Source organism: Delphinus delphis, chromosome 10, assembly GCF_949987515.2.
Source record: "Delphinus delphis chromosome 10, mDelDel1.2, whole genome shotgun sequence".
Taxonomy (NCBI): domain Eukaryota; kingdom Metazoa; phylum Chordata; class Mammalia; order Artiodactyla; family Delphinidae; genus Delphinus; species Delphinus delphis.
This window is the reverse complement of record NC_082692.2, coordinates 90,969,078-90,995,873: the sequence shown is the minus strand read 5'-3', so window position 1 is coordinate 90,995,873 and position 26,796 is coordinate 90,969,078. Positions and strand designations below refer to the sequence as shown.

Genomic DNA, 26,796 nt, shown 5'->3' with positions numbered 1-26,796 from the left:
GAATTCATATATGCCAAATTTGAAATGATATAAACATGTTCCTCTTGAAGTCAATATCTGGACATGGGCCCAGGGGGATCACGATTGGAATATGATATTATATAAAGGGCAAAGAATGAGATAATGTTTTTTTTTTAACATGCCAACTGCAGATCTACAGGGCAAAAGCCCACACAGTGAAGGTTGCTCCTGCCACTCACTTAGATTGGATGAATCATCTCTAAGTGGGTGAGTTTTTTGTAATAGAATAGTCCTGTGCCTGATGGAAATTATTCATATCTCTACATAGCTCTTCGGGTCACCCAGTTCAAAGTGCTTGGATGACAAATGGTCCACTTTAGTGCATAATAGAAAATATTGTTTCCTGTAACTTGCTTTTGATAATGTATTTGGGTCCATTGTATTTATCACTTAATATCTAGGTTCGACTACATTTTATAACTCCATGTCTGAAAAATAGCTCCAAGGAAGGCTTGAACAGGTTGATTCAGCTCTATTATTTCAGGAAGAAGGTTGTGTCTAAACGTCTTTTGGGGCATTATATATATAGATCTCCAATACTAAACAGAATTAATCATATTCACATATTAAAACAGAACCATCTGTTTTGGCCATTCATGTTCTTTCAAGGTTTGAATAGAAGAATCTCTCCTCTAAAACATCTTAAGTCTTGTTCTCAAGATACAAATTCAAATATAAGGTTAAATGGTTGTGTTTTCTTTGACCCTGTGACACTGTTAGTCTCTTGGATAAATGAGCAAGCTCTTCATTTCAATCTTTAGATCAGTAACTGCCAGAAATGACCTAAGTCAATGTATTCCAGCCACTGGAATCATGCAAGCATCTTATCCAATAACAATTTATATTGCAGATAGATAAAATTGGAACTTAGTGGTTAAACAATGCTCAGACCTATCTGGCTCTCTGACTGTCCAAAACCAGAAATTTCTGGTAGAAAGAAATGCCATCATGAGCCTTAGACCTTAGAAAGTTAAAAATTTTAAAGAAAGGATATGATGGGGAAAAACAATTTAAATGGCTATTAGGATGATGACCTGTGGGCATTCAAAATTATTTCTGGCTGCTTATACAGTCTTGGAGAAGATGAATCATGTCCAAGGAATGCAGAGGTTTGGCTAACATTACTTAAGAATTATACTGATAGTGAGCTCTATGAGCCTGAAGATAATTACTTGGCTTCAGTTTACCATATATACAGTTGCTTCCCAAATCTTTATCTCCAGCTGGAATTCTTATACTGTTGACAAGAATCATTGAGATACTGTCAATATCTTTACCTTGAATCCAACATTCCCAGTATTGGCACTTGAACTATTCATTTTCCAACCTTACTGTAGAGCGTCTTCCAATTTATTGTTATAGTTTCCTCTTAAACCCTCAACTTCTCATTTGCAGAAGTCACTAAAAGGAAGGACGAGCTTCACATGAAAGACTCATACTGTGTTCTGTGCTAGGGTCCAAATTTGATCTCCCCTCATAATCTCCAGTCCTCTGACTTCAGGCTCTCAGCCACTCCCCACACAACACCAGCAATCAATATCCTAATGAGCAGCGGTCCCCAACCTTTTTTGGCATCAGGGACCGCTTTTGTGGAAGACAATTTTTCCACGGACTGGCGGCGGGGGATGGTTTTGGGATGACTCAAGCGAATTACATTTATTGTGCACTTTATTTCTATTATTGTTATATTGTAATATATAATGAAATAATTATACAACTCACCATAATGCAGAATCACTGGGAGCCCTGAGCTTGTTTTCCTGCAACTAGATGGTCCCATCTGGGGGTGATGGGAGACAGTGACACCCAAAGTGTGTTCCTTATGTCCAGTCTACTCCATAAGATGCAGCTTAATTGTCACTTGCCACTCACTTAATTGTCACTTGTTTCTGCAAGCAATTGATTTATTATGGTCTCAGTGCAGTCAAACCTCTCTGCTAATGATAATCTGTATTTGCAGCCACTCCCCAGTGCTAGCATCACTGCCTCAGCTCCACTTCAGATCATCAGGCGTTAGGTTCTCATAAGGAGCACGCAACCTAGATCCCTTGTCCGCTCAGTTCACAGTAGGGTTCGCGCTTCTCTGAGAATCTAATGCCTATGCTGACCCAACAGGAGGTGGAGCTCAGGTGGTAACGTGAGCGATGGGGAGCGGCTGTAAACACAGGTGAAGCTTTGCTCACTAGCCTGCCGCTCACTTCCTGCTGTACCTAACAGGCCACGGACTGGTACCGGCCCGTGGCGGGGGGTTGGGGATCCCTGCTAATGAGGGTTTTCAAATTCAGTCCTATGATGCTCAGAGAGGTCTTGGGAGGGACGTCCTTCAACTAGGACAGCCTTGCTTTGTTTTAAATATTGAAAATTTCATGTTTAAAAAAGTAACGTGACAATTTAAAAATACATACATGTTGAAAAGTACTATTTTGAGGTATCTAAATCTTGTCCTTTTGTAGAAAGAGCTTTGAATTTGGAACTTGGAGATTGAGTGCATACATTTTCTCATTTGAATCAAGGGGAGGCTGGACTTGATGGTGTCTAAAGTCCCTTCTGACTTTAATGTGCTAAACCTTTAATTACCTCTTGAACCATCTGAATTCTTGGATCTCCTGGGTTCTCTGTTAATTACTGTTTCGCTCAGACTCTCCTATTTGAGATCTCTTCATCTCTGTGTAAGCTGCACTGTACTTTTACTCCTGGCAATGGCAGAGGAGGTGCCACCAGGCCAACTGTCTCACAGGTAACAATGGTAAGCCACAAAGAATATAAAAACCAACAATGTGAAGGCGCACTTAAGGGTAACCCAAAGCAGGTACGTTTCTATTAATAGGTACTCATTAATATATAAAACAGATATGATTGTAGGAATAATTCATGCATGAGATAATGGATAGGATGTGCGAACGTGCTTTGCACACTGTAAATGTTGTACAAATTAAGAGAACACTGCCATCATTTCATCTTTTTAGGCTAATATTTAAAGTACTCTGTCATCTGGTTCTACCTAGTTCTCTCACTTTCTGTCCAAGTATGCCCAGTGAACACACAGCTCCTGTCAAATGAGGGTCTTCTTTGTTCTCAAATCCAATAAGCCAGCTCCTGCCTCATATCTTTGTTCAAAACAACTTGTGTTTTTGGAATGTTCTCCTCCCCTTCATCCCTACCCAGTGTTCACTCTGCGGAAACACCTCCTCCACGAAGCCTTCCCTGATCTGTCAACTGCTATCCTCCTGAACACATACAGCTCATAGGGCACGCACAGCAAAACTGTTCTGTGCCATCACGTGTATTGTTTTGAACAGGTTGGTTTAACTCTTTTACTCCTACCTAATTTCTGTAAGAGCATACATTTTCTCTTTTCTTCCTGGATGTGCTGTAGTCATTTCAGAACTTGAGAAATGAATCAATGAATAAAAAAGGATTGGAAATTAGCCATATGTTCATGAAAAAGGTCTTAAGGCTGGTTCACCAAGCCCACTGCCACCCAAACAAACCAAGCTATTATCTAGTTTAACACAGACTAATTGCTTTATGTTTATTTTTAATCCTCAACTCGGTCACTGCCTACTGTTTCTCTGAATGTGCTCTTACTGGTTTAAATACATTCCTTTCTCCATCCCCTATTCACCTTCTGAGCAGAGTACTACCAATCACAAACACTAAAGTACTTACATAATATCTCAATCAGCATCACTTTATATATGTTATTTCTCAACCTCATAATAACCTGCAAATTAAGTGTCATTGTCCCCATTTTACAGATGAGGTCCAGACACATTAAAGTCCAGATTCAGAATGTGGCTCAGTTAGGACTGGTACACAGGCCTTGCTTGGCTTCAACGTCTGTGCTCTCCTGACAGGCTCTCAAACTATGCCCCTACTGTCAATGGAAAAGGGAGTATTCTTTTGGACCCATGGTTCTCAAAGTGTGGTCTCAGGACCACTGGGGTTCCCCAAGTCTCTTTCAGAGAGTCCATGAGAGCCTTTCTTTCCACCTACACATCTGTGTGAGATCAGATTTTCTTCGTACACTTCAACCAAAACAACAATCGTGACAGATTAAATACAGAAGCACATACCAGAATCTAGTTTTTTCTGTTAAGATAGACGTTAAAGATATTAGCAAAAACCTAAACAACATCCCTCTTTTTTGTTTGGGAAAATACAGTTTTCTTAAAATACGTTAATTATGTTAATATGCACTGATTATACTGTTGTCATTTTAAAATAAAGTACTCAAATTCTCGGGATTAATTTCTAATATGTTATATATTGGTAGAAATAGCCCACATAAGCAAAAGTTTTTTGGAGTATACAATAATCTTTCAGAGTGAAAAGGGGACCTGAAACCCAAAAGTTGAGGACTCCAGCTTTAGAGAAGCACGGAAACTTTCAGATAAATGAATCTATGTATGCAAAACTTGCTACAAGTAAATTTAAACAATATTCCTTGATAGATAAAAATTGTAACAGCTACTTCTGCCTTCTGTGATGACAGAGTAAGGGAATGGAACTGCATTTCACTACATTGTCTTTGATGTGACTTTTTCTTCCCGGGTCTGAAGCTTCTCGTGGGGTAAGGACCCTATAACCATACTCCTGTATTACTTCCCACTGACCATTATTTACAAAATGTTTCAATGTGCACTCCTTGAAAAATTGCACCAACTCACTTAATTGGAACTACCAGCTGAAGTGAAGGAAACAAAAATTGTTGACTATCTGAAGTGACACTCAAGGAAACGGAGGGTCTCGATATCAGCTCTGTCTAGGACAATTAAGCAGACTACAGCTTTACTGCAGAATAACCTTATCTGCTGTGTTCATTTTTTGGTCACTCGATCCTTTAAGCCACTTTGTGGGGCTGAATATTATCTAGTGATCACATATACATAGCACATCTGTGGGGAAATTAGTATGAGATGCAACACGATGCTTCTGTATTCTGACCTTACAGATAATCCAACACCATGTGCAGTGTCATCATGGCTACAGTTGTGCCTTTAGAGCCAAAGGACCATGGCCTACAAGGTCTAGACATATAGCTGTAGATGTAAGTTGGAGAGGAAAATAAAAAAGAGCTCTTTTGGACTCAATAATCAGGTGATCACCTAGGAAAATAGGAAGTGAATAAGTCAACTGTTCAACTGGATGTTTTAATGTATGTCTTTGGTTGTGGAAAATAAGCAGAAGTATCTGGAAGACTGATGAATTTTTTTCCCCTTTACCTATTTTATTAAAATGTCTTATTGGCAGGAAAAGGAACACAGGAAGAGCAGGTCTAGTCATAGCTCTGATTCTCACTCATTCTATCACCTTGGGTAAGTTATTTTATGTCTCTGGGCCTTTTTTTCTTTTTCTTTTTTTTTTAACTTATAAAAATCAAAGAGAAGGGCTTCCCTGGTGGTGCAACGGTTAAGAATCCGTCTGCCAATGCAAGGGACATGGGTTCAAGCCCTGGTCCAGGAAGATCTCACATGCTGTGGAGCAGCTAAGCCAGTGCGCCACAACTACTGAGCCTACGCTCTAGAGCCTGCAAGCCACAACTACTGAGCCCTCGCCCCACAACTACTGAAGCCCGCACGCCTAGAGCCTGTGCTCCGCAACAAGAGAAGCCACTGCAATGAGAAGCCCACGCACCGCAACCAAGAGTAGCTCCCGCCCACCACAACTACAGAAAGCCCACGCGCAGCAACGAAGACCCAACACAGCCAAAAATAAAAAATAAATTTTAAAAAATCAATGAGTTGGCCCCAGTAGATCCTTCCAGCTCAAACATTATAGGATTCTATGAACAACAGCCTGCTCACCGCTCAAATATTATATTCCCTATTTCCTCACGGTGAAGATGATTTTACTCTCTTAACACCCGTTACATATAGGAGAAACCGAACAAAAGGCATTAAATATCAGGTTCCTTTAGTTCATGCTTCATTCTTCTAAATGATGTTACTCTATTGCTCTATTTGTGCAAAAAGGAAGTGACTATACAGACATAATGAGGTGGAAAGATGAATAATTATCAAGTGAATTAAATCCATTTTATACTTCCTTTTCCTTTTTTCAAAGATAATTACTTTAGCACCCTCCTACTTTGTCTATGTAGACTGGCCATAATGCTTGATGTGACAGCAAGCTGCTAGCTTTCATGGGAAGCAGGAACACCTTTGCTTGCATGTAATTTAATCTTAGGATTCACTCTACCACTTGAAAACAGCCTAGCACGAAAGCAATGGTTCTTACACTGTGGACTCCAGACAAGCTGCACAAGCATGACCAGGGAACTTAACAGAAATACAAATTCTCAGGTCCCACCCTAGTTCTACAGAATCAGAACTTCTGGGGATTGAACGCAGTATTCTGTATTTTAATAAAATTTTCAGATTACTCTAAAGCACACTGAAGTTTGAGAACCTCTAGCATGAAGGAACAGGCATAGCATTTGGAATCTAGCTCTATATAACCATGTAACTTCAATCAGTAACATTTTCTCTTTGGGAATCAATTTCCTTATCTATAAAATGGCTAAGTGTAGGAATGACTCGGGAGTGTCTTACTCATTCTAACTCCAAAATATACGTCAAGCCTCCATTTATTTTCCTTCTTTGAGTCCTAGCCACCAACCTCTCTCACCTGGTTGGCTTCTTGACCGGTTGTCCTGCTTTTACTCTTGGTTCCCTATAATCTAGTCATCACAAAACCACCAGAGTGGTCTTTTAAAAGCATGAATGTGATTGAGTCATTCCCCTGCTTAAAATCCTCCACTGGTTTCCCGTTATGATCAGAATAAATCCCAAACTCTGTGGCTGGCTTACAAGATACTGCATCATCTGTCACCCTCCTATGTTCCCAAACCTTTTGCCCTTTCTCACCATGACTAAGTTACACTAGCTTCCTTGTTACATCTCACAATGCAGTGTTAATTGCAATGTTAAGTAGTTTCCTGTCTCAGGGCCTTTGTACTTCCTTACCTTCTGCCTGGAATGTACCACTCCTTGAAAGCCTGGCTCTTTTGCATCCTTTAGGTTTCAGCTCCAAAGTCAAATCTCAGACAAGTCTTCCCTGACTACCTTATCTTATGAAGCCTTTCTTCTGCTCCTAGTTATATGCTATCATATCATCCAACTCATTTTCTTCACAACTCTTACCACACTATGAAATTTTCTAGTTCATTTATTTGCTTAATAGTAAATTTCCCATCAGTTTCTAGTAAAAGACAAGCTCCTTGAAGGCAGGGATTTGTCTTACAACCCTAAGTGCCCAACATTGCCTGCCATATGGTAGGCAATAAAAATTTCTTTTGAACAAATTAATAATATATTAAAGTCATTTTAGAAAATGTCAATCTTTAAGTAACAAAGATCTGTAGTATTTTAACCCTGAATATATTAACAGATCTATTTTTTAGGAAGTTTTTTATGCTGAAAAATATCTGAAAGAGCAGATTAAAATTAGACCACACAGACAAGTATAGGTCATGGCAAAATAAATTGGGAAAATGGAGATGGGTAAAAATGTTTTATGTCTGAACTAGTTTCAGTTCTTCCCATATCCCAGCCACGAGTAGCACATGCTAACCTAAAGACACAGCCACAGTGGAAACACACCAACCAGGAACAGGGGCTTCTCTCATCCTGACACAGGGAACGTAGGAGCAATGGAACCATGCCCAGCAGGCCTTTGGAGGAAGGTGAAAGGGTTTTAGGGCAGGATCAGAGAAATTGCCAATTTGTCGGGCCAGAACAGAAGTGAGCACACCTGTCCGTTGTTGTTGAAGTGAAGAGGTGATGAATGGGATGCAGCAACTTGGAACCAAAAAGGAGAAACAGGTTTCTAAGCTGAAACCCATGGTTTATAATCCCTGAGCACAGCACATCTTAATGTTGTAAGAAATTTTCTTGTTAACAAAGATAGAATGTTCGTGGATAAGTGACTGGGGCTACTTTCTCCCCTTTTGTGAAATATATGGTGACTTTAATGATAATAACTCATTTAACTTGGAGATCTAGGCAGCTGGATATCAGAAACGCAGCACTGGACAAACCCACTAGATACCAGAAAAAATATATAAAAAGAAAGAAAAAAAATGACAGCCAAGCACTTTTGTATAATTAAGCTCTCCTGTGACAATGAAAACAATTTGATAGTTTCTGTGTCAACTAGCTGATACTCTAGTTGAGGATAAACAAAAGAATAAACATAGATGCAAAAGCCCAGCACCATGAAAGTCAACTTATTAGACAAGCTTCTAACACCTAGGGTGGTTGACAACTGAGGAAAAAGCTGAGTTATCTTCAGAAAGTAGGCAAATTTCATTCTGCTTTTTTCTCCATGCGTGGATGCAGACAACTTCCTTTAAAAGGGAAACACCGTTAGGACCTGATTTTCATCTCCAGGCAGGATCCCTGAAAAAACCTTTCACTGTACAAGGCTGGAGGCCAGTGACAAGGTTGATTTTCCAGAACAGTAACACTGGACTCTTCTATTTCTCGTGCAGGAAACCTTTGACCTACCAGAAAGCACTATGTCATCTCCTGGCAACAGACGATTTCACACCTTTTTAACATAGTGAAACAGATATTTCACTTCAAAGAAAATCATGAAAGTGAAAAATGACTTCAATCAATTATTCGAGCAACACAAGTAACACTTAGGAACCACCGCCACTGGATGGAAATATCTACCCAACTAATTAAAAAAAAAAAAAAATTGGTCATTTACCTGAATATTTTCAGGTTGTTCCTACCTGATACAGGAGTAATAATTATTACACTGGAGAGAAAAATGTACCCTAAACACTTAAAAAAGACAGCAAGTGCATCTCACTGAACAAATCTGTAACCTTCAGTCTTATGTTTTTCCAGCCAATGAACTGTGATGTCTTTTGCTTTTCAACCAATCAAATAAGGTATCAACCATGACAGTTTATGAAAGAGCAAAGATCAAGCAACAAGTCTGTCATCGGGCATGAGTAGAGTTGGTCCTTTATTGTTGAAGGAAGATGAGTGATTTAAAAAGAGTGCAAATTTATTCAAACAACTGGTGCTGAAGTCATCATGTGAAGCACTTGGTAAAATCATGTGTGTTCTTCCACCAACTGGCCAATGTCAGAAGTAGGAGTCCAAAATGCTGAGGATCAGATGGGGGAGGTTGCTGAAGGCTAGCTGATATTCAAAATCTCCGCCCAGTTTCTAATCATGCTTCTAAAAAACCTTACATGATTACTGAACAAAATTCTTTCCCCATATCTTAAAACCAAAACGCTTTGGAAGAAGAATTGATGAAATAAATACACTTTCGTGGTATTAGTTACTGCAAGAAATAGGAAGGTTTAAAGCCTTTGCTACAACTTGCCCCTGCCTAAAGAACTGCTCTCAACCTTTTAATATACACTGTTGTTTATTTAAGCCATTCTTGAATACTTATCGATCTATAATATTTATTTTCAATACCCCAGACAGATGGGATTCAGGCATGTTCCAATTTAGGAGAACTCAATTTGCTTTCAAAATGCCTATCCGATGAAATCCCTTTCTGGATTTCAAATCAATACCCTAACAGGGTTTCCAAGATAGGCTCAATTGATGACCACTTGCTAGAGGTTTTACATTTATATTATGTTTGGATCAATGCCGATGATTCGATTGGAATAGGAGCAGCTCCGCAGAAAAAGTCTTTGGGGTGAGAGAGATTTGTCATGCTCCACTCTGGTAAGAACTAAATTTGGACAATGTGCATTTTGAAATGTTCATAGTACCATATTAAATCACAACCAAACAGGAGCAATTACAAAGGATTAACACAAACTCCAAATCAAAATTCGAATGAAGAAAAGCAGAGAGCTTAAAAAAAAAAAAAACAAAAAAAAAAACAGGAGCAGGAATAACAAAACGTTTCCTGTGTCAGTTTTACAGCTTGATGGCAGGAGAGAAAATAGGTCCTTTGCAAGTGTGTTCACACTAATTTCTATCCCCCAAACGTATCAGCCTATATCTTCCATCCCTGCCCCCCATCCTCACTCTCCCCACCCAGAATCACCCAGGGCATGCTAATTAATCAGCAAACCAAGGGTTTTACATGATCCTATTTCGAACAATCCTTCTGAAAAAACCTGAATGCAAACCCCCCAGCTTATAATGTTAATACCAGGAAGGTCAACAAATGATAAACTGGAATCACAGTCTTACCAAAGAAAGTCAGCTGTCCCCTTGCTATGTTTTTCCCTCTTGAATTTTCAGCCACACATTCGTACCAACCAGCGTCCTCCTGCTGAAAGTTGGGGATTTCAAGAATTCCATTTGACTTGTGTCTTCTGGCTTTCCTTGCTATCGGCTTTCCATCAGCTCTTCTCCAGATAATAGTTGGTACTGGACTGATAGCAAGAAAAAATGGCAGTGAGTCAAGTTAGAGAGACTGTTTCTTTTATTTGAAGCCATGCTGCTTCCAATCCCTTCCTTCTTGCTTCTAAACATTATTAGCTCACACTAGACAATGCTCCCCAAATGTCATTTATTCACATATCACTATTATGATTTTAGTGATATCTGCATCTCCAGTATTATTATATACTTAGTGTTTTCCTTAAAATCAAATAACCTTTCTTAACCTTAAATAAGTTAATCTATATCATATGCAATATTACCAATGAAATAAAAACAGATTTTTATATGCTCATTCTATTTTTTCTAGTGCATCTGTTTCTTTTAAAATCATAAATATGAAAATAAAAATGTCCATGCACAAATGTGGAGAATTAAAGATGCCTTCCACTAAGATGAGGTCCAGGGCCCTCTCTCCTTGAAACTCGTGGGTTCTTTGGCTACCTGGATTACTGAAATAAGGCAGAAGTGATGTGTCAGTTTCAAGGCTCAGGGGATAAGAAACTGGCAGCTTTTCTACTTGCTGCCTCTTGGGACACTCTCTGTGGAACCTTATCAACTTGTAGCAGTCCATTAGGAGGGTGGTTTCAGGAAACTTTACTTAAGTAGTGAGATAAGGATAGAAACAATCTGTGAGGTCTTTAAGTACTCTCAAGACATCTATCATCCTCCAGCTGAAACTTTTAGGACGCATCTTAAATTGCAACGGCATCACTGAATCTGCAAATCAATGGTTTAGTGAGCTAACCACAGCTTTTAAGATTGCGGCTTCCTAGCAGGGGATACAATTGTTTACATATTTATTTTTTACAAAAACACACACAGACAAGTAATTACACTAAAGACTTGCTAATCTTCTCTGGAAAACCTGAGATGGTATTTAAAAAATTAGAGCCATCAACTCCACTATACTTGTTTTAGAAGAACTTAAGTTCATTAGGCAGACACTAACTGGAAAGGCAGAAAGGGCTCTATCAAAAGTACATTATGGGTATCTTTACATGTGATGAGATAGATACTTAATACGTGCCTTTACAAATAACTCTACTTAGAGATAGTCTTTCTGCTCTTAAGCGGGCCGTGATGATGTGTTTCCGCAGCCGGATGTGCATACCCAAACATTTCTGTGTAGATTGGAGGAGCCCAATTTGGGTCCTTTGTTTTCATTCTAGTGCCATTCAAGCAGCGTGAATAGTGTGTAATTCATACCCCCTTTGAAGTGGGAACAACATAAATTTTGCTGTCTTCCTCCACAGAAGATTTTTCAAGGTTCACCTTGCAGAGTTCACCAAACACATTTCTAGTCTATCCAGTTACCTTCTCTCATCTTTTCTTTGAATTAAGTTTCCTAATATATATATATAAATATATATTTATATACAATAAAAAACAGGACCATCTTCTACTGTTCGGCAATCTGCTTTTAGTCTCTTAGTAATAAACCATGGGCATTTTCTAGGCTTCACATGTTGTTTTACAACTTGACTTTTAATGTTGGTACAGTGTTCAATCCTACAGCAATGTCATAATTTATTTAACGGGGTAAGTTTTCAGGACATAGGAAATGATCACTGTATTTTTCAGCACCAAAGTAAAGATACTACTGCAGCGCATACTGCCATGACTTGAAAACAGGAAAACCAAAAGAATCCTTCCTTTAGAGCTAAAAATAAAATTGAAAATAAAAAGGAACAGCTTTCTTCCATGGTTGCCATAAAACACAAAATCATGTGAATATAGATTACATGCTGACACAGGGGGTGAGTAAAAGTTAGTGTTGCTGCCTTAGCCAACATTTGGGTACAGGAAAAGGATAAGGAGTTAGCAGTGAGTTAGCCAGATAGGTGGGGTTGGGCATAGAGATTCACGTGCATCATTAAAGTACATAGATAACCAAAAAATTCTTATTTCAGATGACAGTTTTTATCACTGATGCCAAACCTTTCTTGCAGGGTTACTGGCAAAATCTTAACTGATCTGCTTTTCATCTCCCTTATGCCTTCTGACAGATACTGTAACGGAAAATCTAACTGGTTCCCAAGTGGGCTTATTTAAGAAGACTCCACAGATTGAATAATAAAATTGTGAATAATTTTCAGATGACTCTGTAAAATAAAGACTCTCTTAGAGAATATCAGGTCTTACCAATCTCTATCCAAAGCAGAAGGAAATCGAAATCGAAAGTAGAAAGAAGATGCTACTGCTTACATGTGGAATCTAAAATATGACACAAATGAACTTATCTATGAAACAGAAACAGACTCACAGACATAGAGAACAGTCTTGTGGTTGACAAGGGGGAGGGAGGCGGGGAGGGATGGACTGGGAGCTTGGGATTAGCAGATGCAAAGCAGTATATAGAGAATGGATAAACAATAAGCTCCTACTGCATAGCATAGGGAGCTATATCCGATATCCTGTAATAAACCATAATGGAAAAGAATATGAAAAAGAATATATATATGTATGTATAATTGACTCACTTTGCTGTACAGCAGAAATTAACACAATACTGTAAATCAACTATACTGCAATAAAATAAAATTTTCAGAACAGTAGAAAGAAGAGACGGACAATTTAAAAAGAAATACAAGTTTGATGCATATTCCATAAACTGGGACCCGAATGAAAGTCCACATTTTTCCAAACAGTCAACTTCACTGTACCTCAAATGAAGGCCATTATTTTCCTATCATTCTGGGTTACATGTACATTACAGGTCATTGTAATAAAACAAAGCACTTTTTCAGAACTGCCCATTCTCCTCTCCTTTGTGGCCATGTCCATTGTGGCAGCCTAATCCCCTCTCGTTCCATGACACATCCCCTCTCCATGATGAGAGGGCGAAATCAAAGATGCGCACGCAGAATCACAGCGAGAGAGGCTTGGCTTGCTTTTCAGTAACTTCAGAAACCATCACGGCGAACAGTGCAAAGAAAATTCTACACTTGCCCAAGCTGGAGGGAGGACAAGGGAGAAGAGAAACCAGGACTTACTTTCCTAACGCAAAGCATTCCAGCTTCACTGTTGTTCCTTTTGCAGTCGGGACCGTTTCCGGGAACTGCACTTCTATTTTTGGCTCATATTCACCCATCACCCCTGCGAATAAACAAAGGAGCTAAGTCTTGGAGATTCTTTTAAAACATACACAAGTGTTTTTCTGTAAACGTAGGATGCTCCTACACATCACTGTGTGTGCAATTAATTCCTTCCTTCAAAAACGGCTCCTATCTCTTAACAGCCGTGAATCATGGCTTCTCTCCCAGTTACTGCTACAGAAAAAATTGTATCACAGCACCACACCATCTGCCTAGGAGTAAATTCTCCATGCATACCCCATTGCTTCTTGAAAATACTTTTTTAAAAAAGTAGTCATGGGGCTTCCCTGGTGGCGCAGTGGTTGAGAGTCCGCCTGCCGATGCAGGGGACACGGGTTCGTGCTCCGGTCCAGGAAGTTCCCACATGCAGCAGAGCGGCTGGGCCCATGAGCCACGGCCGCTGAGCCTGCGCGTCCGGAGCCTGTGCTCCGCAACGGGAGAGGCCACAACAGTGAGAGGCCCACGTACCGCAAAAAAAAAAAAAAAGTAGTCATGGAAGAAAAAGAAGAAGGGGTATAAAGTCCTAGTCACCAGGAATATATTATTTTTTTTGGAAATGTACTAGAGGAAATTTAAAATACATTAAAATAATATGTTCATGCTTTATTGTGTCTATATAAAGAAAATTTCTGAGTAATTAATTTATCACCACAAATTACTTTTCTTTCACTTTTGAAGGTCAATCTGAATTAGTCATAAATTGGTATATGCAAGGTAACACAAAATTCTTATATTTTTAATACATTCTGAAACAATGACAAAAGAACAATAGGAAGTAACCATTGAAAACAGCCTTTAAGTTATACCCACCTTGCCAGTGGCAGCAATGGCAGGCTTACCTTGAAGGTCATATTCTCCCACTTTCCCATATCCTGGAAAATTACTGTACAATTATAGCCAAGGCAGCACAGCCTAACAAATTAAGTCCACGCTTTATAACTAAATGCTTATGAATGATTTCTTATCAATACATTCTTGACACTGTCTACCACTACTCTAATTGCTTTAATACATTTATTTCTATTCAATTTCTAGTCATCTCCTGTGGTCTCTGGTTCAACTGTGCCAATATAAAGTTTAAAATTATCTAGCTTACTAAAATATGATAGGATCCTCCGTTTCATCTCTTCTTTAGGCTTCCCACAGTTAGAGGGAAAAGAGACTGAAGGATTCAGATGGAAAGGTTAAAAGTAAGGAACAGAGAGGGACAGGTACAATGACTAAGAGAAACAGTTCCATTCATTTTGCAGAGGTGACCCTCTTTATCTGCAGCTTCACAGCTGCAATGGGAAGCAGCAATGGGATTTCCTCAACGTGTAAAAAAGAAATCAACCCCAAGTGACAGATGATGCATTAGTCTAGCTAGGTTTGCTGTGACATATGTCATCAAAAGCGCAGAGTTGAACATACTTGTTCGTTTTTATCCTTTCATAGACTGACAGGGAGGAATGGATTTGGAAGACACCTTTGAGTTAATTTGGTTCAGTATTCTTCATCTTGGCATTCATGGATGCATACTTTTCTGCAGAAAGGACCCATACCTAGCAACCCATACTAGAAAGGACCTTAACCCCCGCAAAATTAAAACCACAGTTCTAGTCTGTCCCTGCCTTTCACAAGCAAGTCTGTAATCTCAAAGGGGTTAAACTGTTTGTCTTTAGCCCCACAACAGACTAGTGTTCAAGGTTGCAACTCTGGTCCCTGAGTCCTCATCTTAATCTTTTACTATGGCCTCTGGCCACTGCAGGAGTAATACTCCAAAACTAAATTCCAATACACGAAATCCATGCTTGACACGTTCAGATACAAAACCATTCCCCCCTTTCTGGTCAGTCTCTGAGTCCTCTTGCACTTACGTTCGGTTTGCCTTCCCTTGAGCATGTGCCCTCACAGCAGGACCATAAAGAGACAGTGCTTGCTAACGCCCGCATTCGCACACTTCTGCTCAACTTGCTAACAAACAACCCATACAGCTGACTCACCAACCCATAAATATCTGTAGTATGACTCGGAGCTCAGGAACAAGTTAACACCTTTGAGTGCTGTGTGTGCGGCTGTGTACCCCGAGAGCAGGGTTAATTAGAAAAACAACTGCCTTGAGAGAAAGAGGTCTTTGGTCCTCCCGGGAAATCAAGACAAACTACATTGCGGCGTATCGTGAGTGGAAGGGAGATGAAATGATAAGGTTAAAATACGGAGGGTCAAGATTGTCTCAGCCATGATCAGGTTTTCCCCCTACTCCCTCGTTCTATCAACACTACATATAAACCTGGTTTCTGTAATCCAACTATGAAAGGTCCATCAAGGATCAAAAATGTCTCACACATCCTTGTCCTGAGCAACCGAAATAGCACTGCTCAGCGTCCCAGGTCCCCTCAGCTATTATCTCCTCATCCTAAAATCCCACCTACTATGGCCCCGACTCAAAATCCCCTCCTCCAGCCTCCTGTACCCCTTTCCTTAGTACGCCCTACACTCTGTAGCCCACAACAGTCTTTAAATGACCAGAAAGTATCAAATCTTTTGCTTCAGTTCTCACTGTTTCCCATGACTTACTGTAAAAAACATGTAATGATTTTGTAAATTGACTGAGTCGTGCAACCATCAGCATAACCCAGTTTTAGAACATTTTCATCACCCCAAAAAGACCCCTCATGCCTGTTGACAGTTAATCCCAGAACCAATCCCAGCCCCCAGCAACCACTAACCTGCTTTCTATGTCTATAGATTTGCCTTTTCTGGACATTACCTATAAATGAAATCAAACAATGTGTGGTCTTTTGCATTCGGCTTCTTTCTTTCTTTCTTTTTTTTTTACTGCCCTAGATGCCAGGAATACAACTGGGAATGTAAGGGAGGAAAAATTTTTTCTCTACCTTTCTAAAATTCTTTTGGCTTATTTATTAATTAAGACTTAACAGGAGAGAAAACAAATTTAATTTTGTACATATGGGAGCCTCACATAGGCGTGAGAGGGTCAAAGACAGGCAGGCAGTTAAAGCTTATAGGCCATCCTGAGCTAAGGAGGAGGGGATATGGGTCTTCAAAGGGAGGAAGACAACTCACAGAAATATGGGAAAAGCAAATGTTTGGTAAACAAAGTTTGTTATGCCACGCAGAGACAATAGGATAGAGTTAGGAATTTGAATAAACAGGTCCAGTGAGCTCTCCCCAGTCTACCACACCTAGGCCATACTCTTTGTAGTTATCTCTGGTAATAGCTCTCTTTCTGGACCAGGCCCTCTATCTAATTCCTTCTTTTTTTTTTAATTTAATTTATTTTTTATACAGCAGGTTCTAGTTTATTAGTTATGTATTTTTATACATATTAGCATATATATGTCAATACCAATCTCCCAGTTCATCCCACCACCACCACCCCCGCCGCTTTCCCCCCATGGTGTCCATACGTTTGTTCTCTACATCTGTGTGTCTCTATTTCTGCCTTGCAAACTGGTTCACCTGTACAATTTTTCTAGATTCCACATATATGTGTTAATATACGATATTTGTTTTTCTCTTTCTGACTTACTTCACTCTGTATTTCTCTAGGTCCATCTACGTCTCTACAAATGACCCAATTTTGTTTCTTTCTATGGCTAAGTAATATTCCATTGTATATATGCACCGCATCTTCTGTTGATGGGCATTTAGGTTGCTTCCATGACCTGGCTATTGTAAACAGTGCTGCAATGAACACTGGAGAGCATGTGTCTTTTTGAATTATGGTTTTCTCTGGGTATATGCCCAGGAGTGGGATTGCTGGGTCATAGCCATGTTCTTCTTAATTGCCATCTTGTCTTGCCTACCAGTTGGCTCCTCACCGAACGATTTTTTAAAGAACATCTCTTTCAAAGATTTCAAATTTCTGAAATATTTTGTTTATTTGTGACTTCTGCCTCCACCACAATGTATACTTCTCATGTTTAGTTCATGTGTTTAGTTCTGTCTTCCATCCAGATTGTAAACCCCATGATGCCAAGTAATATGTCTGTCTTTTTCATGCTTGCCTTTATCTTTGTTTCTGCACTTAATAGGTGCTCAGTAAAAAAGTGCCATGAAACATTTTACAAATAAACTTCTGGGCGCTCTCGAATAACATTGTTTTCTATCATCTTTACAGCTATTTATACATTTGTCATCTCTTCTGTTGTACTTTTACTTCTTTGAGGAATGGAAGTACTTCTGATTTTTTTCTGTTCCTCACAAATCTTAGCTCACTACAAGGCATATGGAAAAAACTGTGATACGTAGGAATTTGTGAAAGGGAGGAAAAGATGTAGAAATGTGGCTCTATATACTGGGACACATGATAGCCATTAATTCAAACATGAAAGTCTTCCCAGGCATGGAAGTTGTTTTTAAGTATTATCATGTCTCTTGTCCAAGTTCATTCACTTCAGATCATGTTTCTCTAAAATGAGCTGTGCAGGCTGTTTATGTGGTCACGTGGAGTGATTTCTGGGTGGACACACAGTGATCTGTATGTATGGCTACAGGAACCAAGTAACAGAGTTATCAGTAATGGTGAAGATTGAACGGTATTTATGGCAGTAGTTATAGAACATAAAGATAGGGATCAGAGATGAAATGGCATGCACTTCACTGCTCTTTAAAGAATTTTTATTGTATGTAAAGCCTGTCCTAGTATTTAAGTCATAAAAAAATGAAGGAAGCCATTTTCTTCAACAACATTATGAACATGTTTTGGAACACCTGTGAAGCGTTCCATTTAACTTGATTACATCTGGCACAGGCTACATTTTTATTTGACTACTTCTTTCATTTCAACTATTTTGGCCTTTTTCTACATTAAATTTAAAAACCTGTTGCCTTTTTTTATTTTTTAAGAAACAAAAGGCCCCTTAAAAGAGGAGCTCATTTTTCAAGTCATTCCTCTGACCACCTGTACACTTTTGAACTTAATTGGTCTACAGCTGCTCTGGTGATTTACATAACAATTAGGCAAAAAGGGTGAGACCATTGATGGAACTGCTCCAGAATCCTTTTTCCATCTTCAAACTATTTAGGAAGTTGGGAAGATATCAAGGCCTAGGTATGTCTACACAACCAAGATACAGCTGAAGTAAAAGTGCATACAATATTGTCAGGATCAACCAGGATTTATAATCTCAGCAATATTTCCTTTATCCTGACTGAAATATATATATATTGCCTATAGAGAAGACTCTTGCTTTCAATTCTAAATAGAGATACCTATATCTATAATTTTAAACATAAAGTGAAAAAAGTCTTAATTCATTAAAATGCATTGTCAATGTTTTCTATTCATTGGAGTGAGAGCACTGGCCGCTACAATAGTGAAAGTTATATCACTTAAAATTTCATACATCAGTCTTCAGGAGTCAGGGGCTTAGGTGTATTTACATTCCAATGTTCAATAAATATTGATTTAACACCAACTATAGCAATGGGGTTACGATGTGCATACCACACACCTGATCATTATCTTCATGACATTTGTAGTTAACCTTTTCCAGTGCCTTGCATAGTGATGTGGCATATGTACAGAACAATTGTTTATGGAATAACTGAGTTTATTTCCTAAAGAAGACATGCTACAAATTTCTAGGTGTTTTTTCCAAAACCAGTGTTCCTAAACTTTAAATCACCTGGAGGGCTTGAGTTTCAATTAGTAAGTTGAGATGGAGCCTGAGAATGTGCATTTATCACAAGTTCCCAGGTGATGCTGATGCTTCTGGTCCAGGGAATGTACTTTAAGAACTTCTGTAGCAACCATGAGGTGTTGAGCCAAAGCAAGAAGTTGCACGGAAAAGTAACATGCATCATGGGCTAGTCACTGGGAGATGACTAGTAACGCAGAGTCGCACCAGTCACAACGCCAATCAAGAGCCTGGATCCTGCAGACGACCTTGTGGCAATGATTCTCTCTCTTTCAAAGTCTGATATTAAGGCTGATGCTAATGTATGTAAGAACTAGAATGTGACAGAATAACTGCCAAATTATAGAATATAAAAGAGAAATCAGCCACACACCACTCTTGTTTAACTACAATTTGCAGACAGCTGTCTTGGCAGAAGGAGGCCAGTTTGCAGAATTTTGTGCCGTAAGATTTTGCCAACACCTGCCTTAGCTGGAATCTGCGGTTGTAAATTAAACCACAGAAGGGACTTTTACCAACTTCTACAGAGTGGGATTTTCTACTGAAGAAAAACTGCAAAAATTGTCCTATGAAAAGTTCCCACATGGCCTTTCTTGAGGAATGAATCATATGATATGTATTCCATTTATCTAAAAATATTTGGAAATATCTGATTAGTCATACACATTTCTTTGGCTGACTTCACTATTTTACTCTTTTAAGAAAGGTTTGTTTTGCCCTGTGTTGAAGGAGACATTGTAGGATCTAGGGGACTGTCCATGGAATCTCCACCACTACCCAGCCCATAATCAGTGAATTCCCATTCGAGGCAATAATTGTGCAAATAAGAACTTCCCCAGTGCTGGAAAAGAGGAATAAGACACCTGAGGGGTGTATGTCACTTACACTTGGGGTTTTAATGTAACTTCAGAAGCCTGTGGGAGGTGAAAACAAACCCCATTATTTGACCTCAATCAAACCTACATCTCTTTCCTTCCTTCTCAATAGTTAAAGTACAGAGATAAGCTGAACTATTCCAGAAAGGTGTCTCCTATGAATGTAGAGTAACTATTTATCCATGCTTGCCTGGGACAGTCCTGGTTTACAACAAGTCCTGAAGTACTTTGCTAATAGTTTCCAGTTTGGGCAATTAATCATAAAGCCACCATCTTTTAGGTGAAAGAAAGCTGACTTTTGTCTTTTTTTGGCGAAGTACTTTTGTATTGATCCTACTAAAAAGTTCTTCATATTATGAGCTAAACAACTCTCTCTCCCTCTAATTTTTTATGTCTTTCTTATGTATGTATGTATGTATTTATTTATTTTTCGCTGCATCGGTTCTTAGTTGCAGCACGCAGGATCTTTGTTGAGGCATGAGGGATCTTTCGTTGCTGCACGTGGGCCCCTCTCTAGTTGTGGCATGAGGGTTTTCTCTTCTCTAGTTGTGGCACACAGGCTCCAGGGCGCGTGGACTCTGTAGCTATGGTGTGCAGGTTCCAAAGCACATGGGCTCTGTAGTTTGTGGCACGCAGGCTCTCTAGTTGAGGTGCATGAGCTCAGTAGATGTGGCATGGGCTTAGTTGCCCCGTGGCATGTGGGATCTTAGTTCCCTGACCAGGGATCAAACCCGCATCACCTGCATTGGAAGGTGGATTCTTCACCACTGGACCACCAGGGAAGTCCCTCTCCCCCTAATTTGTACATGGTGGTCCTACTTCAAGTCTTTGGAGCCACAAAGAACAAGTCTTGATGAACAGTCTTAAAATATTTAAAGATATTACCCTGTTGTCAGAGACCGGCAAAGTTATTTTTTGCATAGACACAGATAGCAAGGATTTTATTTAGGTTTTGTGAGTCATGCAGTCTCTGATTCAACTCTGCCATTGTAGCTGGAAAGCATCCAGAGACAATATGCAAACAAATAAGCATGGCTACTTTCCAATAAAATTTTATTTACAAAAACAGCGGTGGGCTATATGTGGCCCATAAACTAAGGGTTGGCTAAATCCTGGCTTGGAAGAAATGGGGAAGATAGCAAAGTATGAGAGAGTCAACAGCATCAACAAACTATAGAACTAACAAGATTTCAGCAAGCTTGCCAAATGCTGAATCACTGACAAGTAAAATAGAGAATGTAATTAAAAATAAGATATTATTTACAATAGCAATAAAAATTACAGAGAATCTAGGAGTTAGCTAAGAATACTCAACATTTTTATGGAAAAAAATGTTAAACTTTCTTTAGAAAAGCAGGCCACAGGCAAGACTGGCCTACAGGAGGAAATTTGCCAGCTCCTGGTTTAAACAAATACTGTATCCACTGCCTGGAATTCTTATCCTTCCTGTTAGATTGGCCAACTCTTTACGGAAGCTTGAGCTGGTTCCCAAGACCACGCCAGGCTTCCTTACACACAAACCTTGATTGTTTGCATAATCTCACTGAACCTTCACTGCTCCTTGGTAGCGCTTACCACAACTGAAGCTTAAATAATCCTGCTTTAATTCTCCATCCTCCCCAGTCTGGCTCCACTCCTGCCTCAGGTTGTAATTAGGCTCCTAAGCTAGACTATTACCTATGAGGACATAGAAGACTTTTGTATCCCTAGTGGCAAGTATACAACAAGCACTCAATGAACATTTCTTGCTTAAATGCATGATCAAATGAATGCCCAAGTCATCTGTATTCTAGGCTGGACACCTCTCCTGTCCTCTTTCATTTCAAATCCCTCCATCTGTAAATGTGTTTCCTGGAACTCAATCCAATAATTCCAATAAGGATGAAACTTTAGACCTTTCATGAATTTGGAGTTCTCTAAAACTGCAGGCTCCCAGGGGCTCTGATCCCATCTTTTTATTTTACAGTGTACTATACACAACAGGTACCTAATAGATGCTTCCTAACTGAATAGTGAAATGACCATCTAAGACCTTTTGGCTCCCACGGACCTGAAATGAATCTGACTATGCTAGAGGTCTAAAGCTGACTGACAAGTTCCTAAGCTTGTCAAGGTTTCAAAATATCCAGATCATTGAGACACTATTAAATCAGATTAGCAATGGCAGTTTAGCAAAATATCTCACATCCTTTAGTCATTCAGATGTTCTTCTCATAAAACAAGTTTTATGCCCACAGATCCTCAAATGTGAGGTTGTCAGAGAATTAAATGAAAGACATGATCGCTGTGACAAAGCCACACAAAAGTTGCAATCAGAAGTGAGAGTAAAATAAAGCAACGTGTTTTGGGACAAACCCTAGATCTTAGGTAATATAAAATTATGTGCAAGTCAAGGGCACATCTCTGCCTGTTGCCAGGCAGAAGTTTCACCCTTGCCAGTCTAAAGGCTAAATCATCAAAAAAAGGTTTTAGATCAAGTTTACAATCAAAAAGAGATCCTCTTAATGCCTAGGTTTTTAATCTGACAGCTAGGTTAATTAAATGGCCTACAATTGAAGTTGATCTATTCAAGAAGACCCATTGTGGTTGTTAATGCTCACTTGAGGATCTAACCCAATTTGGGGCAATATTAGGAAAGTTTACTATGAACAGATGGTAGTATCATAATGAAGAATACATTACACTCCATCGATAATCCAGAATATTCTAGAATATTCTAGCTTTCTCTTTTCTTTTTTTTTAGTCTTTGGTCTTAAATTTGGAACATTGAAGGGAATGTAGTCTTCTGAGCCACTAGGAAATCCAATGGCCACAGAGGCGAAGGTTCACAAAATGACCCATGATAGCCTGAAAGAGTGAATGTACCTAGTTTTGCATTCAACTAGGATTGGTTGTTAGCACTAAGAAGAAATCTGATCCAACGAACAAGATCTGTGTGGTGAGTTGTATTTGACATCATGTGGCCTGTGCAAATGCTGAGACTGGAGTAAAGTAAGGTAGAGAGTTGTGACTGGCAACTCAGAAAACAACTAGAAGGACCCTTAGATATAACTTATTATAAATCACTCATTTTTATAGCTAAGAAAACTGAGGACCAAGGAAATGGCATGATTTGTCTCACATGAGTTAGTGGTAGACCTGGGACTACACCTCAGAATCCTATGACTTTTTATTTCTTCTTGACTGTTAGTGCTACCCTTCTTTTACTGCATCCTAAGTGACGCCACAGCAAACAAGACAAAGCTGGTTGGCACCGATGATGGACACTCTCGATCCTATGTCCAGCACGTCCGCTTCTGTCCCACCTTAGACTGCTCTGAAACTCTAGGCTGCTAGGGTTATCAGGTGGTCTCTTGTCCAGTAGGTTAAAATTTGATTTATGTTGAGAAGATTAAATGCTTCAATGCTGACCTTGTTCAATGTTTTTATGGCTAAATAAAATTAGGCTTGGGGAAATGGGTCAGGATTTAGAAAAATATGGTCAGTTATTTTGTTATATTGAGAATACAAATTTTTGATAATTTAAATTTACAATGAAGTATAATAAACATTCAGAAAAGTATTTTGCATTTTAACTTCCAAAGACAATATATATAGTGTATATAAATACATGTATATTTATACACACACATCCTACATATATATGCTTATCAATGTATAAAAATATGGGGATGGAGGAAGGAAAGAGAGACAGAGAGAGGCAGAATGTGAATTCTAAGATAGGATAAATCCTTTGTTTCCTGTCCCCTAGTAGCTCTTCTATTGAGAGTTCTAATTAGCAGTAATATTCAAAAATATTTAACAACCAATGTGCAAAGCAAAGAACCATCAGACACACACTGGCTGTAAACTGCTCAACATTTGTCTTGGTTATAATAAGCAAACTAAGGAACTGCCCAACCAATCCCCAGCCAGTCTCAAGGAAAACACAGAAAAAAGGCAAAGGCCATACAGTAATTTTTCATGCTCAGTTACATACCTGTTTATGTAAAGTACATAAACAACCTCACAGACCTGATCTCATTTTCCCAAGACTGTCCTAATTTTTGTTAATTTTTTTTATCTTTAGCCATTTTAGAGCAAGTCAGGGGTAATAACTAAAGACAGAAAAAGTAGCCATTATGATTATCATCTAAATCTACCATTTCTCTCCTGGTTATGCTCCATGGGTGGTCCATTACCTTTGTTTATGGAAATATAGGTACAATTCTTTGAAATCTGTGGAGGAAGCAAACAATGGAGCAAGCTTATCATCAATAACCAGCAACTGGGTTAATACTGATCCTTGGACTACTTTAGTATCTGTGCTAAAAATAATTATGATATATTTTTCTCAATTAAATCTTTTTCTTTCACGGTACCAATACAACTGGTGCACTTTCCCACATAATGAGTTTTATTATCATTTCAAAGCAGATTTGAAAATACCCAGATAAGGGACTTCGCTGGTGGTCCAGTGGTTAAGACCCCGCACTTCCACTGCAGTGGGCGCGGGTTCGATCCCTGGTTGGGGAACTAAGACCCCGCATGCCGTGCAGTGTGGGGAAAAAACCTAGATAAATAAATATTAACTCTAATGTAAAATTCTCTCACATTTGTCCAGCTCTCAGTTTTATAGTACTTCCTCGTGATGAACACTACAAATAACATACAGTTTTTAGGAGAATTCCCAAAATAAAATTTGCAAAATCATAAGGTAAATATGTAAATCCAGAGGCCAAAAAATCTTTTCTGAACCTCAGTTAAATAGCATGGTAACTGGAGACTAAGAATTTGATCCCACTGCTGTCCTGACTTACTTCTCTGGTCCTTAGTTCCCTTCTTTCTCGAAGAATAAAGGTGTAAAATTGGGTGATCTCTAAGTGCCTTCTAGATCCAATAAAATGTGAATATCCCTTTCACCAAACATTTTTCTAAAACAAAAAGAAAATCTCTAATCACTGAAGAAAAATGAGAAAACACAGAGAAGCAGAAAGAAAATAAGAACGGAACATTTTACCACTAAAAGTTAACTGCTTTAAAGTTTAACACTGTTAGCATTTTGGAGAGTAGGATTCCAGCTTTCTCTGTCATTTTCCACATACATTTTACAAAACAAGGATAACAGTATCCATTCATTCTGTAATCTGTTTTTCAAAAATATAATTTGTGGAGCATATCTTAGGTAGGGAAGTTACTGATGTACAAAACAGTACTGCTGTGTTGTCACTGTTCAAAGCAGTTTACCTATAATTTCACACATGGAGTAAGCCTCTGAGGTAGGTACTGCTGTCCTCATTTGACTGATGAGAACACCGTGAGGTGAGGTTAAACTGATGTCCAAGGTCACGTCGCTAATAAGTGGTGGGGCTGGATTCCACCCAGGGAACCTGGCTTACCTCCTCAACACCCTGCCCTACATTTCAGTCATGATCTGAGATGTAGGCAGGGGTGAGCCATGTGAAGAGCTGGGGAAAAGGCAACAACAAGTATGAAGGTCTCGCAGAACCACAGTGTGTTGGGGGAGAGAGCTAAAGAGGGTCAGTGGGATCAACATGGAGCACATCGCCCTTGGTTCCTGATAGGAACATGGACTGATGGGAGTTGTCTGCTGTTCACTTCTGACCCACTGTAACCTTTGGGGCTGGAAACAGTCACAGTCCAGACTGCTTAGTTGAAACTCTAAAGAAATAACCTGAATATTGAGGATACCTAGCTCTTTAAGCTACATCTGCACTTAGCAAGGGAAATGATCGGCCATGCCAATTAGTTCAGTGCAGGCAAAAAGCTCCATTGCCTTGCTTATCCACATTTTGGAGGCAGAAGGAGGCTATGAAATTTTGAGTGAGCTTCAGTTATTGAGATGCTTGTACAAATTCTATGCTCACCTTGCACTTAGCAGTCTAATATACAGTCACTAAATACCAGACTGTGCAGAACGATGATTTCATTGATTTTACTCTCACAGTGTACACTTTAACAAGAATGTCATTTTTATTTTGCAATCTCTTCTTGATTTATCTTTCCCCTTTTCTCTTACCTCCAGACAAGAGCTAATTAAATAATCTATTTTGTGCTTAGTAATACAGTTTGAGCAGCCATTTTATGTATTCCAGCCTAAACGGGAAAGACATATTATGAATTTTCACCATGCAGCTCTCATGGAAATTAGAAATGAATGGGCGTTAATTGCTGAAGAATGAGATCCTTAGTCTGCTAATTTTGTGATAAAATATTCTAATAGAACACATTTGTCATCTCTATGAAGATATACTAAGCAAGTCGAGATAAATCTAAAAGCCAAGCAGAAGGCAGAGTTGTGGCCAACTTGTGTCACCTAGGAAGACTGTGGATTTCCCGTGTTCCTGAATTTTTGTTCCTTCTCTCTGAAGCAGCAACTCTGGGTGATGTTTCTCCTGGGCTGTGTCTTAGTGCATCAAAGTCAATATTTGACTATATTTTTTCCTTGATATACCAAAATGGACAACACCACTGAACGGACATTTCGGCATAAGCGTATTACGGGCAGAGGCCAGAGGGGCTGTATTTTTAAATAATTCAGTACAGAATGCCCCTGGAACACATATCTCGAAACAGATTTTTTATCCTCAGATCTAGAGAGACGGAATGATAGCTTTTTAACAGAATCGATCCTTTGCCTACCTTTCTCGCTAAACTGATGAGATTGTTCAGTTTTATTTAATGGAACTCAGCCTAATGCAACACAGTCATTTAACATTTGCCATGTGGCAAGCACTGTGCTGCACCCTCGCACCAAACTGGATGAAAACTCTGGTCTGTG

General features: G+C 39.1%; 1 protein-coding gene across 1 annotated transcript in view; it reads right to left on the bottom strand.

The window, feature by feature from the left end:
* The window catches only part of CNTN4 (contactin 4), a 959,269-nt gene that overhangs the window by 162,882 nt on the left and 769,591 nt on the right, over positions 1 to 26,796 (bottom strand). The window contains exons 9-10 of the mRNA XM_060022925.1: positions 13,394 to 13,496; positions 10,206 to 10,390 (exon numbers count right to left, since the gene is read on the bottom strand). Of these exons, the coding sequence (XP_059878908.1) occupies positions 10,206 to 10,390; positions 13,394 to 13,496 (288 nt within the window). The remainder of the gene's footprint in view (positions 1 to 10,205; positions 10,391 to 13,393; positions 13,497 to 26,796) is intronic.